We start from the raw sequence: 13,844 nt of genomic DNA, 5'->3' as shown, positions 1-13,844 counted from the left end.
GACGTCCGCTTCCTTACACCTGATTGGGTTTCATCATAGGTGGGGCGGGGCTTTACTGTGGTGCGCATGCGTGCAGCAAAGGATGGCGGAATCGGAACCTGAGCGGAAGGTGGGAGAGAGATTGGGGTCCGCGCGGGTGGAGAGCGAAGGTAAAGGCCGGGGGTCCGGGTCTGACTTGTGTGTGTCTGCAGCGGGCTCGCACCGACGAGGCGACTGCCACAGGAAGCCGCTCCGAGGCAGAGGATGAGGACGACGAGGACTACGTGCCGTACGTGCCGTTGCGACAGCGCCGGCAACTGCTGGTGAGGACCCTGGGTCGCGGGAGGAGGGCAGGAGATGGGGGTTTAGCGATGCGATGGAGGGTGGCCCCGGGTGCGCGGAGTGAGGCGTCAGTACGCGGGAGCGTGGTCCCCAGGCAGACGAGGAACTGGCAATCTCATCTGAGGAGTGGGGCAGCTCTGCGCCTCCGAGCACAGGACACTCTCCCAAAAGCCAGGATCCTGACGCAGGCCCCCGGGCCCGATGCCCCACTTTGCGTTGGGCTTGGCTCTGAGGGGCACTGGTGGAACCTCAGCTCCAGAAGCTGCTGCAGCGAAGACGCAAGGGAGCTGCGGAAGAGGAGCAGCAGGACAGCGGCAGTGAGCCCCGAGGAGATGAGGACGACATCCCGTTGGGTCCTCAATCCAAAGTCAGCCTCTTGGATCAGCACCAGCATCTCAAAGAGAAGGCTGAAGGTGGGCTGGGCAGCAGACCGGAGGCTCAGCATGGCGCACGGCTTTGGTGTCTCTCTGACACCTTCTGTTTCTTTTGTCAGCCCGCAAGGAGTCTGCCAAAGAGAAGCAGCTGAAGGAAGAGGAGAAAATCCTGGAGAGTGTGGCCGAAGGTCGAGGTATGACTGTAGGCAGGGCAGAGAGGAGGTGAACTGAGCCTCCTCCCTCAACCCCAGGCATGTTCCATTTCAAGGGGCCTGGCCTCTGGGAGGCAGGAGCCAGCCTTGAGCCACATCTGTTTCCTCAGCTTTGATGTCAGTGAAGGAGATGGCTAAGGGAATCACATACGACGATCCAATCAAAACTAGGTACGTCTTTCCTGTCTGCAGTTGGTTCCTCTTACTTGGGATGGTAGGTGGCTGAGACTGGAAGGGACACCCCAAAGCCAGGTGTGCCCAGGGGCTGTCTTGACCCTTGTCACCCACCCACAGTTGGACACCACCCCGTTACGTCCTGAGTATGTCTGAAGAGCGGCATGAACGTGTCCGGAAGAAGTACCACATCTTGGTGGAAGGCGATAGCATCCCACCACCCATTAAGAGCTTCAAGGAAATGAAATTTCCTGCAGGTACCTGGGAGCCGGAAGCACCAGCACATTATATGCAACAGGCTGTGCTGGGTCTTTTGTTCCTGTGCACAGGCTTTCTCTAGTTGGAGCTAGCAGGGGCTACCCTTTGTTGCAGTGCACAGGCTTCTCATTGTGGAGCTTCTCTTGTTGTGGAGCACAGGCTCTAGGCACTCAGGCTTCAGTAGTTGCAGCACACTGGCTCAGAAGTTGTGGCGTGCGGCTTCATTGGTTGTGGCATGCAGGCTCAGTAGTTGTGGCACACAGGCTTTAGTTGTTCCACAGCATGTGGAATCTTCCCACACCAGGGGTCAAACCCGCATTCCCTGCATCGGCAGGCAGATTTTTATCCGCTGTACCCCCAGGGAAGTCTGCAGTACCACATTGTGATCATGAAACATGCACCACATTTTAATAGTGAAACATCTGTGAGGTTGCATCCTAGGCCCCCCTCCCCCCAAATCCAGAAGCTGCTGCATCAGGTCTAGTCAGTGGAGAAGGAGGAATTCGTCTTTATGCTTCTTTTTCAGTCATTCAGCTGTTCATATTTCATAACCTCTGCCATTAGGGAGCTTTGGTGGGCGAGTGATGATGGCCTTAAACAGAACTGGGTGTGAATCCTGCCTCCACTTAGCCTAGAAGCCTTGGACAAGTTTGTGTGTCTGTCTTTCTGTCTGTTGTCTTAGTTTCATCATTTGTAACGTGAGGGGCATAGTGCCAATTTTATAGGCATTAGGGGCCTGTGTCGCTTATCCTGTGAAACACAAAAATGAAGCCAGGTTGTTTTCTGTAGCCATCCTGAGAGGCCTGAAGAAGAAGGGCATCCACCACCCAACACCCATTCAGATCCAGGGAATTCCCACCATGTGAGTGTGAACCTGACAGTCTTGGGGAGGAGCAGTCACTGGATGAGAAGCAATCTTTGTTTTCCACCGAGCCTGACCCTCCGGCCTCTCTTCTCTCACCAGTCTGTCTGGCCGTGACATGATAGGCATAGCCTTTACCGGTTCAGGCAAGACACTGGTGTTCACTTTGCCTGTCATCATGTTCTGCCTGGAACAAGAGAAAAGGTTACCTTTCTCTAAGCGTGAAGGGCCCTATGGACTCATTATCTGCCCTTCGGTAAGAGAGGCTGGCCTGGAGGGCAGGGTGCAAGAGGGAGGGAGCCACCTCTGGTGCCAGCCACTGCCCCTGTGCCTGCAGCGGGAGCTGGCCCGACAGACCCACGGCATCCTGGAGTACTATTGCCGCCTACTGCAGGAAGACAGCTCACCGCTCCTGCGCTGTGCCCTCTGCATCGGGGGCATGTCCGTCAAAGAGCAGATGGAGACCATCCGACAGTGAGTCTAAGTAATCCTGCCCCAAGGGTTTCCTCAGAACCCCTTGACATGCCAAAAGACCCTTTGCTTCAGCTACTCAGCAGAGCCTTGCAGAGGCCGCCCATGGGCTCAGCCCTCAAGGAGCCCCCAGTCTAATGGGGAGGTGGGTTGGGACAGAGGAAGGTGCTAAAGTACTCTGGGACCACAGCAGATGGAACTGGGGCATCTGGGAGGTCAGGGAGTCAGGGTATTCCAGGCAGAAGGCAGAGAGGTGGAGGGCCTGGGGTGTCCAGGACAATCAGGTTGTCCAGTGTGATCTATGAAGGAGGCTGAGGCTCTGAGGTGTGGCTGGGCCTGTGTCCTTTACACACAGTGCAGTTCCTGACAGACAGCACATCACTACATGTCCAGGGTTGTAGACAGGCCAAACCCAGTCCCTGTTTCATAGGCATTGCTAGTCAGGGAAGATGCAGCCATGGAAAAGATGAGTTCAGTGTACCAGGAAGGTGGTCCCACTGAGGCCTACAGAGGGAGCTGTGGATGCACAACTGAAACTATCTGAAGATTCAGCCCTCCTAGGGGCAGAAGGGTGATCAGGGGACGGGCGTGCAAGGCAGAGGTGACCATATGGCTGGGGTCTAGCAAAGAAGGCTGTAATGCTCTCCAGGAGAGCCTTGTTCTGTTTGGAGAGCAAGGTGGTGGCAGTGACAAGGAGGGACAAGCAAGGAGAAACAGGAAGGAAACTGGCAGGCAGAACAAGGCGGGCTGCCGGCCTCTAGGTACGGTCGAGCAGGTGGCTCTGCCTTAGTGTCTCTCCTTGGTCCCCAGTGGTGTGCACATGATGGTGGCCACCCCTGGGCGCCTCATGGATCTGTTGCAGAAGAAGATGGTCAGCCTGGACATCTGTCGTTACTTGGCCCTGGATGAGGCTGACCGCATGATCGACATGGGCTTCGAGGGCGACATCCGCACAATCTTCTCCTACTTCAAGGTGCCCTTCCCCACCTGGCCAGGACGTTCCCCCACCGTTCCCCCACCACACACACCACATTCAACTCTGAAGGGCCCTGAGGCCCACCCACTGTCCCAGCCCCTCAGCCTCCCCCCCACCCCCCACATGTCCTCTTCTTTCTCAGGGCCAGCGACAGACCCTCCTCTTCAGCGCCACCATGCCCAAGAAGATTCAGAACTTTGCCAAAAGTGCCCTGGTAAAGCCTGTCACGATCAACGTGGGGCGTGCCGGGGCCGCCAGCCTGGATGTCATCCAGGTACCTGCTAGGCAGTCTCACCTGGGAGGGCGGGGTCTTCCAAGGCTCCCGGGAACTGATCAGAGCCAGGTGGGCACCGGGGGTTTCATTCACAGCCTCGGCCCTTAGAAGGAAGCCTTCTTATAGTGCCCCGCCCTTGGCAAGGGGCTTCTGGTCACCTCCCAGCTAGGACTGGGGACCCATTCTCTGTGGCAGGGCCAGGGCTGGTGAGCCTGTTCTCAGGACCACCTGACCTGATCCCGGTGGTGATAGGAAGTGGAATATGTGAAGGAGGAAGCCAAGATGGTGTACTTGCTTGAGTGCCTGCAGAAGACACCACCGCCCGTGAGTGCTGCCAGCCAGGCTGGCCGGGGGGCAACATGCAGGGGAATGGTCATAGGGAGCACCCAGGAGTCAGCCCCTGTGACCAGAGTTGACTTTTTCCGGACAGGTGCTCATCTTTGCAGAGAAGAAAGCAGATGTGGACGCCATCCATGAGTACTTGCTGCTCAAGGGAGTAGAGGCTGTTGCCATCCATGGGGGCAAAGGTCAGGGTGGGATGTCCTAGGCAGGGACCCCACTACCATAGCAGCCCCTCATCTTATCCCTTCCCCACCTGGACAGCCTGCCACTCCTCCCCAGACCACTGCTGTCGCCCTAACAGTTCCTGCCTGACCCTTTCCAGACCAGGAGGAACGGACCAAGGCTATCGAGGCATTCAGGGAGGGCAAGAAGGATGTCCTTGTGGCCACGGATGTAGCCTCCAAGGGCTTGGACTTCCCTGCCATCCAGCACGTCATCAATTATGATATGCCTGAGGAGATCGAGAACTATGGTGGGGTATTTGGGAGGCTGGAGTTGAGGGCTCAGCCCTAGCCCCTGGAGAGGGGGCCACATGCTCTGTCCCCTCTCTCTGCAGTGCACCGTATTGGCCGAACTGGGCGCTCAGGAAACACGGGCATTGCCACCACCTTCATCAACAAGGCCTGTGGTGAGTCTGCCTCCGAGGCCACCAAGGCCATCTCCTGGGTCCTCCACCTGTGACCTCTCAGGTTCTGGCTGCAGGGCCCAGGGTTGGACCTGAAGGCTCCCCACTATCCCCACAGATGAGTCAGTGCTGATGGATCTCAAAGCCCTGCTGCTGGAGGCCAAACAGAAGGTTCCACCCGTCCTGCAAGTCCTGCACTGTGGGGACGAGTCTATGCTGGTCATCGGAGGTGACGCGGGGTGGAAGGACCCTAGTCCGGTGGGGACAGTCGAGAACACCATGGAACAAGTGCATGCTGCCCCTTGGTGGACTGGGGGTCTGATGGGGTGGCCCACGGTCTGGGGTATGGAGGCTGGCCCCATCAGCGTGCTGACCATCCCTCCCCTGGTCCCCCATTCCCACAGAAGAGCGTGGCTGCGCCTTCTGTGGGGGCCTGGGCCATCGGATCACGGACTGCCCCAAGCTCGAAGCCATGCAGACGAAGCAGGTTAGCAACATCGGCCGCAAGGACTACCTGGCCCACAGTTCCATGGACTTCTGAGCTGGCTGCCACCCCTCCTCCTTTGCGAGGGGCCTCTGTCCCTGGAGCTCCAGCCATCACCACCACCCCCTCCCCCCCGCCAACACACACACACACACACCTGCCCCGTGGACAAGAAGACAGCAACCTCGGCTCAGCTGGCCTGGGTTGGGCCAGGCTGGACCTGGCTGCCTGCTCACTGTGCCCCCCAGAAGTACTATTTTTGCTCCCCTTTACCCTAGCTGCCATTAAAGCACAAGCCTTTCTGGTCTCAGCCTCTGTGTTTCACCTTGTCTGCGTCGTGCTACCTAGGCAGGCCTCACCCTCTGGCCTCCAGCGCCCTTCTGAGCTGGGACCTTGGTATCTCCCACCACCACTGCCAAAACCTGCTGGTACTGAGTTGTGGAAGGAGCTGATTGCCTAGGGCCTCCTGTGGATGCTTAGGGTAAATTTCCTCTATTGTGACTCAGAGAAGTACCACCCCCGATAGACCAGAGGGAAATGTTTGGTTGGGGTTTCCAGTCTTTCTGGTTGGCTGTTAGAACCTCCAGCCCTGCCCCAGCCTCCCTTTTCCTGTCAATGGGTAAAGTTCCCCGGGGCTTCTCCTAAGGCCCTTTGGAAACATCCTGCCTCAGGCCCCCTGCCCACACAGGCTCCCAGTAGGGAGGCCTCTGCTGTTTGCCAAGTGGGCAGCAAATGCCATAGGACTGCCACATGCGTCCAGGCCACATGCACCCACTGACCCAGCTATGTGCTGGGCTCAGGACCTAGGTGAGCCAGACAGATGCCCTCTGGGAAGTTCACAAGTGAGTGGAACAGAAGATAAGCCGTGAGTAAATGCAGGCCGCAGTCACGGGACTGCTAGCAAATGGGCCAGGATTTCAGCATCTTGCTACGGGTAGAAAGAAAAAAAAGCCCAGGTGGCAGCTCCGCTGTGCCAGGCACTGCCTGTACAAGGCCACATGCTTATCCCAGCAGGACAGCAGTTGTTTGAGTCATGCTTGTCACTTGGTGTGTGGCCTTGGGCAAGTTACTTAATGTTTCTGAGTCTTGATTTCCTCATCGGTGAAATGGCAATGAGAATGCAAAGGACATGGTGTCAGGCTGCTGGGGCCATAACGGGCCCAAAGCCAGGTGAACGAGGCCCTGGATTTCCTGCCAGAGAAGCTGCACAGCCCACATGTGGCCCCCCAAACAGTATTTGGCCTGTTCACACATTCTTTTGTAGAAGTGGCACGGGATAAGTGACACGAGGCTGTCTCCAGAATTCAGATTCACAAGCAGAGCTCAGATAACTGGCCTCCAGCAAGGAAAGGCTTAGAAAGAGCCCCAGCAAGAAACAAAGCTTAAAAAAAAAAAAGCAAAATAACGACAAAAAAAAAAAGCATATGAGCTCTCCAGGGAACTCGGCAGGGGTGTGCCACCCTCATGTGGCTGGGGCTGTGCTGTGAGGGCTGGGGCCTTTGTGCTCTCAAGATAGCGTGGGGTGGTCCAGGGAGACCTCCTGGAGGAAGAAGGCCCAGTGCCCTGAGGAGCACAGTGAGAGGCGCCCTGAAGGGGCCAGGCATGGGGAGGTGGAGGAGAGAATACTCCTCGAGTGCTGGGCCCAGGAGTCCAAGCTAGACCTGAGGGCACTGGGAGCCAGGCAGCGTTTAGGAAGGGAAGGGATGGGTTGGTTTGGGGATGGCAGAAAGGGCCGGATGGGCCCAGGTGGGTCCATGGTTCAATGGGAAGATGCCAAGGCTGGCAATAGACAGGAGCTGTGAAATGGAGAGGATCAAGTGATTGTTAGAACTGTTTTCCAGCATAAAGACAGGCCGACCAACTAGGACTCTTGAATGGGAAAGCAAGGAGTTTGACCATCTGGCTAAAGGTCCTGGGGTGGGACCAGGCTGTGGGCATGCCAGGCCCCAGGGTACACAACTGCCCCAGGATGGGGGAGGAGTCTGAGCTCATGACTCGGGAACCAGCCTGCGGTCAGAGGCTCACACCCAGCTGGCCGGGACAGGCAGGGATCATCTGCCCTCAGGTGGTCTGAGGCCCCTGCCTGGCCCTAGTGGGGTACCTGGAACCCCAAGGGAGAAATGTGGGATGCCCTCCCCACCCCATTCTATCTCTTTTACAGTAGGCAGGGCTCCCCTCCCCCAGGCCTTGCAGCTGCCTCTCTGGACAGAGGGAGGGGGAAGTGGCCAGAAGGGGAAGTGTGAGGAGTTCCCCTCCTGCCCGTCCGTCATCAGTCTCCTCAGGTCCTCGGAGTGGCGGCCCTGGGGCCCGGCCGCGGCCATGGAGCCTCGGGAGACCCCTGTCAAGGACGGCATCCTCTACCAGCAGCACATCAAGTTCGGCAAGGTGGGCACCCTGGCTGCCAGGCGGCCGCCTGGGACAGGTGGTGGGCCTCTGTCCCAGATTCGGACAGGCCACTAGGATTGGGAGAAAGCGGGTAGGCATCAGGGCGGGGAATCCAACCTGGGTGTGGAGAAGTTCAGCCTCAGCGAGACCCTGCCTCATTTACAGGTGAGAAACCAAGAGCAGGGAGCCGGTAATGCCACCCTTGGGGCAAAGCAGAGGTGAGGGACTGGCTAATCCAACAGCCTTCCATCCCACCTACTAGTGGCACTGTGGCCCCTGAGAGGGCTGGGGGCTGAGCTGGAGGAGCCCCTAAAAGTGGAGCTCCATCCTGCCGAAGAAGGCTCGGCTCTTCCCAGGCCTGTCCTGAGATCGCCGGCCCTGCACACCCATAGCTCAGCTGCAGCTGCTGCCCAGGCAGATAAACCGTCTGTTTCCTTTGCTCGGAATTATTTGCATGTTTCCTTCCTTGCCATCATGAGACCGAGGCCTCCCTCCCACCCCAGCCCTTGCCCTGGCCTAACTGACCTTTTCTTTGCAGGTGGTGGGGGCACCGACAAAGCAGGGGTGTCGGGTGGGCTGCTCTAGCCTCTAGATATTATCCAGTAGAAGCCCCAACCTCGTGTGGTCTCACAACCTTTTGTTTTTTAAGTATTTTATTTTATTATTTATTTGACCATGCTGGATCTCAGTGGTGGCGTGCAGGATGTTTTGCTTGCCACATGTGGGATCCAGTTCCCCGACCAGGGATCAGACCCAGGCCCCTGCATTGGGAGCATGGAGTCCTAGCCGCTGGACCACCAGGGAAGTCCCCCCTCATGACCTTTGAGAGACAAAGATACTAGTGCTTATGGGGGTCACAGTTGGGAAAGCGTGGGGGTAGATGTGAACCTAGGGCTGACTGACTCCAAATACAGGCTTTCCCCCTTGCCAAGCCAGCTCTGGCAAGGCATCCTGGGCTTCCCTGGTGGCTCAGATGGTAAAGAATCTGCCTGCAGTGCAGGAGACCCGGGTTCAATCCCTAGGCCAGGAAGATCCCCTGGAGAAGGAAATGGCAACCCACTCCAGTATTCTTGCCTAGAAAATCCCATGCCCAGAGGAGGCTGGTGAGCTACAGTCCATAGGGTCACAAAGAGTCAGACACAAGTGGGCAACACTTCACTTTCACATGGCCTGAAGAGTGGGGAGTTGGAGGCTACCTTGGGTGGCCAGGAGCACTGGCTGACTGGCTTGTGTGGGGTTGAGCTGCAGGTTGAGAACTGCCACTTGAGGGTCATCTCCCCCATTTTTATCTTCTGCAGAAGTGCTGGCGGAAGGTATGGGGTCTACTCTATGCAGGAGGCCCCTCGGGCGTGGCCCGGCTAGAGAGCTGGGAGGTCCGGGATGGTGGCCTGGGGCCAGCAGGTGACAGGTCTGCAGGGCCTGGCCGGCGGGGAGAACGGCGGATCATCCGCCTGGCTGACTGCGTGTCCGTGCTACCGGCTGATGGTGAGAGCTGCCCCCGGGACACTGGTGCCTTCCTGCTTACCACCACGGAGCGAAGCCACCTGCTGGCTGCAGAACATCGCCAGGCATGGATGGGCCCCATCTGTCAGCTGGCCTTCCCGGTAAGCACAGGGCAGGTGGGTAAGGCATCTAGGGGTGGGCCGGGGAGACCATTTCACCCACACCTTGTTCATCCCCATGCTCATTCACATCCCATCACTCAGCAAGCACCTAGAAGCCTGGGATACAGCCCAGAAACCCACAGAACAAATCTCAGATGGCCATGCATGCTATGGAGAATATGAGAGGCTGAGTGGGACCATGAATGAGTAGGGGGATGTTAGACAGGATAGTCCAGGAAGACTTCTCAGGAGAGGACAAATAACCCACCAGGCAAAGATCTGAGAAAAGAGTGTCCTAAACACCGGTCTGAGAAGGCTCCTGAAAAGAGTGAGCAGCGTGGGCAAGGGCCCTGAGGCAGGGAAAAGCTTGATATTCAAGGAGCAGAAAGGCCAGTGTGGTCACAGGGTAAGGAGGGAGAGGGGACCCAGGAGGAGGCAACAGTGGAGAAGTTAGTGGGAGCCAACTGAAACTGTGCTGGGCCACTTGTGGAGTCTGGGCTTTTATTCTGAGCAAGAGGGGAAGCCTCTGGGGAGTTGGACCCAGAAACTGAGTGTTTTAAAGCTTTGCAGGGTCTCTGATGGACCAAAAGGAAATGAGTGGCAGTTCCTCAAAAATTAAACAAAGTTAACATATGACCTAGCAATTCTCCTCCTAGGCGTAGACCCAAGAGAACTGAAACAGGTGTTCAAACAAAACTTGCATGAGAATCTTTAGTGCAGCATTGTTCACAGTAGCCCAAAGATGCAAACCACCCACATGTCCATCAACGGATGAATGGATAAACTGAATGTAGTCTATCCATACAACAGAACATTACTTAAAAAAGAATGAAGTACTGATACATGCTACAACATGGGTGGACACTGGAAACATGCTAAGTCAGAACAGCTAGACACGAAAGGCCACACACTGTGTGATTCCATTTACATGAAATACCCAGAATAGACAAATCCATAGTTACAGAAAGCAGCTTACAGGTTGCCAGGGCTGAGGAGAGAAGGGAATAGAAAGCAAAGACTTAATGGGTACAGGATTTCCATTTGGAGTAATGAAAAAGTTCTGAATTACATCTCCATCCACTTTAAAATGGTTAAAATGGTCAGTTTTGTGTTGTGTATTTTACCACAATTCTTTTGATTTAAAAAAAAAGGTAAATAAAAAGGAGCAAAGAGACCAGTGGGAAGGCATTGCATTTGACCCTGGCTATGGTATCTTGGGGTTTCCCTGGTGGCTCTGATGCTAAAGAATCCACCTGCAAGGCAGAAGACCTGGGTTCAATCCCTGGGTTGGGAAGATCCCCAAAGGAGGGCATGGCAACCCTTCTCCAGTATTCTTGCCTGGAGAATCCCACAAACCGAGGAGCCTGGTGGGCTCTGGTCCATAGAGTCACAAAGAGTCAGACACTGAAATGACTTAGCATGGCATGGCACGTGGTATCATGGGCCAAGGGGGTCATGATGGAGATGCTAAGGGTCAGAGCCTGAAGAATGTTGGGGAAGATGGGGAGAGGTCAAAGATGGGAGGAACAGCTGCCATTCACTCGTGGGGTCCCCCCTTGAGGCTCCCACCCGTTTACTGCTCCAAGGTGTCAGGGGCACAGACAGACTGGCCCAGTCCCTGGCCAACCTCAGGGGCGATGGAGGACATCTTCATGTGTGCCCTTCGCTTTACAGCTCTCAGCACCCTAAAAGGGGCAGCCGGTGGGGAAATAGGCTCAGAGTGGGGCCCAGGGCCGTGCACTGTGTTACGGGCAGAACTGGGACCAACACTCAGGTCGCTGGGTGCCCCTGCTTGTCACAGACCCCAGGGAAAGGATATGGGAATGGGGAGGAGGGGCACTAACCTCTGACCTTGTCCTATTCCCTAGGGCACAGGGGAGAGTTCCTCGGGATCTGGGGAGGTGGAGGCTCGGCAGAGGAGCCTAGTCCCCATGGAGGACAACTCCATCTACTCTTCCTGGCAGGAAGGTAAGTCGCGGAGATTACGGGGGCAGCCTTAGCCCCAGCACAGCCGGGGCGGGAAGGTTTCTGGGACCCCAACCCGGGAGTCTGTGGCCCTCACGGCCGGTGCTTGCAGTGGGCGAGTTCCCAGGTGGTGGTGCAGAGGACGGAGGCAGCCACCCGCTGCCAGCTGAAGGGGCCCTACCTCCTGCGGCTGGGACAGGACGCTCTCCAGCTGAGCGAACCGGCCAGCCCGCAGGCGCTCTACACCTGGCCCTACTGCTTCCTGCGAAAGTTCGGCGCCGACAAGGTGAGATGCTGGGTCGCCGCCCCGCTGGTCCCGCAGGGAAGGGTGGCGGGTGGCGCCAGGCCCCTCAAACCGCTGACTCCTCGTGCCGCCCCCTGCCCAGGGCGTGTTCTCCTTTGAAGCCGGCCGCCGCTGCGACTCGGGCGAGGGCCTCTTCGCCTTCAGCAGCGCCCGCGCCCGCGACCTGTGTGGAGCCTTGGCTGCAGCCATCGCCCGCCAGCGGGAGCGGCTTCCGGGGCCCCGGCCCTGCCCTCTGCCGCGGGCCACCTCGCTGCCCTCGCTGGAGCCTCCAGGCGAGCTGCGGGAGGGGCCCCCGCGGCCTGAGGCGCCCGGCTCGCGGAAGATGCGCGCGGCCGAGCCCGGGCCACAGAGTCTACCGCCGCTACTGGGCCCCGCGGTTTCCGAGGAGCCGCCGGCATTGCTCTACGCGTCCGTGTGCAAGAGGGCCAGCGGGCCCCCGAGCGCCGCCGCTGAGCACCTCTACGAGAACTTGTTCGCGCCCGACGCCGGCTGCCGGGAGCTGGTGGAAGAGGGCCCGGGCGGCGGCAGCCCCCCGGCCAGCCCCATCTACCACAACAGCCAGGACCTGGGCTGGCCCGGCGCGGCCCACGACAGCAGCCTGGAGAGCCAGTACCGGCGGTTGCTGGAGCTGGAGCTGGCGGATAACGGCGACGAGGCCGCGGGGTCTGGCCGCCCCGGCGCGCACTCAGGCTTCAAGGCCAAGCTGGTGACGTTGCTGAGCCGAGAGCGGAAGAAGGGCCCGGCACCCTGCGACCGGCCCTGAACCACTTGGCGTGGCCGCCCTAGGAGAGGAGGGCGCTCTCCCTGGGACAAGAAGGCAGGGAGGACCACGGACATCTGGGGACGCAACCTTCACACGCACTCTAGCCTGGAGGGACAAGGCGGGAGGGCCCCCCTCCCCCCCCCCCCCCGTGTATAGTGTACAGATTTGCTGGTAATAAAGCCTTTTTAGTTCTCCTCTCTGTCCAGCCTCCTGGCCCACAGTGCTATCTCCATCCTAAGGGCTTCCCTGGTGGTCAGATGGTAAAGAATCCACCTGCAATGCCGGATTCCTGGGTTTGATCCCTGGGTCGGGAAGATCCCCTGGAGGAGGGCATGGCCACCCACTCCAGTATCCTTGCCTGGAGAATCCCATGGACAGAGGAGCCTGGCGGGCTACAGTCCATGGGGTGGAAAAGAGTCAGACACGACTGAGCGACTAAACACAGCAAGGCTCCCGGCAGTGGTATGCCCAGGTCCACACAGATCCTCAAACACAGGGGTTGCAGCAAACACCAGTGCCCTGTGCTGGGTTCCAGGGATATACGTGACCCAGCGCCAACCTCTGCCACCAGGAGGTTCAGGTCCACTGGGACAGGCAAGTGGAATGCAGATAATTATGGCTCCATGTGGTCCACGCAGTGGAAATGACTCAGACAGTAGTAGGGCAGAGGGAGAAATAAGGCTTGCTGATGGGCGATGTACCCTCTGAATTGAGTGTAAAGGGGAGGCAGGGCTTCCCCAGGCTGGCAGCGAGCCCTGGAGCTTTCCAGGCGGAAGGTAGGCATGGTGGTTGCAGAGAGCAAGGGAAGAGCATGCACCAGAGGGCTCCTAGGGGCTTGAGGTTGAGTTGGCCGCTCATGAGAGGCCTGATCATCCTACAAGGAGCTGGGTCTCATCCTCAGTGGGGGGACACAGTCAGACCAGGGAAAACAGTGTGGAGGCTGATTTTGAGGGACCAGAAAGCCTGAGCTGGGGAGGCGGGGGAGGGGCAGGGGACAGGGACTTCAAAGATGTGCACACCCAAAACAGTCTCCGCTGAGACTCAAAAATGCACAGACCAAAAAAAAAAAAAAAAATGCACAGACACTCCTGGGAAGTCCCTGGCCTCAGTCTCTTCCCTAGCCATCAAGGATAAAGATCAGATTATACACCAGACATGCATTCATTCGAGTCTCACCAATGCCTACTTTGTGCCAGGCACTGAGGACCCATGGCCGTGTTCATGACAGCCGCAGTCCTGTTTTCAAGGAGGCCACATTCCAGAAGGAGATAAGGAGTCTCTTGAAGACTTCATTGCCTGCCTTACTGTCCTCCCCTTACCGCTGCTCCTGTCACTATCCCTGGGTCTTCATGCATACAAGCATCAATGCCCCCAAAGATCCAGCCTTCTGGCCCCTTGAGCTCAGCACCACCTCAGCTGCTCACCCCTTTGACATATCCTGAACTTCATC

At 57.7% G+C, this 13,844-nt stretch overlaps 2 protein-coding genes across 2 annotated transcripts; both read left to right on the top strand.

The window, feature by feature from the left end:
- On the top strand, positions 1-5,683 carry DDX41 (DEAD-box helicase 41). The gene is made up of 17 exons (XM_020874020.2): positions 1-109; positions 192-302; positions 575-734; positions 815-889; positions 1,018-1,078; positions 1,202-1,338; positions 2,129-2,201; positions 2,304-2,457; positions 2,539-2,675; positions 3,483-3,645; positions 3,791-3,922; positions 4,175-4,246; positions 4,353-4,449; positions 4,587-4,736; positions 4,821-4,892; positions 5,008-5,118; positions 5,294-5,683. Exons 1-17 carry the CDS (start codon positions 83-85, stop codon positions 5,428-5,430), a joined length of 1,869 nt encoding a protein of 622 aa, XP_020729679.1. The 5' UTR covers positions 1-82; the 3' UTR covers positions 5,431-5,683.
- A 1,703-nt stretch (positions 5,684-7,386) lies between these two features.
- DOK3 (docking protein 3) lies at positions 7,387-12,593 on the top strand. Its single transcript, XM_020874009.2, is given in 6 exon segments — positions 7,387-7,758; positions 9,057-9,362; positions 11,231-11,330; positions 11,440-11,453; positions 11,455-11,613; positions 11,714-12,593. Coding segments are annotated over 6 exon segments (1,518 nt in total). The 5' UTR covers positions 7,387-7,500; the 3' UTR covers positions 12,395-12,593.
- The last annotated feature ends 1,251 nt before the right edge of the window (positions 12,594-13,844 follow it).

The sequence above is a fragment of the Odocoileus virginianus genome, chromosome 3 (assembly GCF_023699985.2).
Source record: "Odocoileus virginianus isolate 20LAN1187 ecotype Illinois chromosome 3, Ovbor_1.2, whole genome shotgun sequence".
Lineage (NCBI taxonomy): Eukaryota > Metazoa > Chordata > Mammalia > Artiodactyla > Cervidae > Odocoileus > Odocoileus virginianus.
Note: the sequence above shows the minus strand (reverse complement) of the source record. Positions and strands in the feature narration are given on the sequence as shown.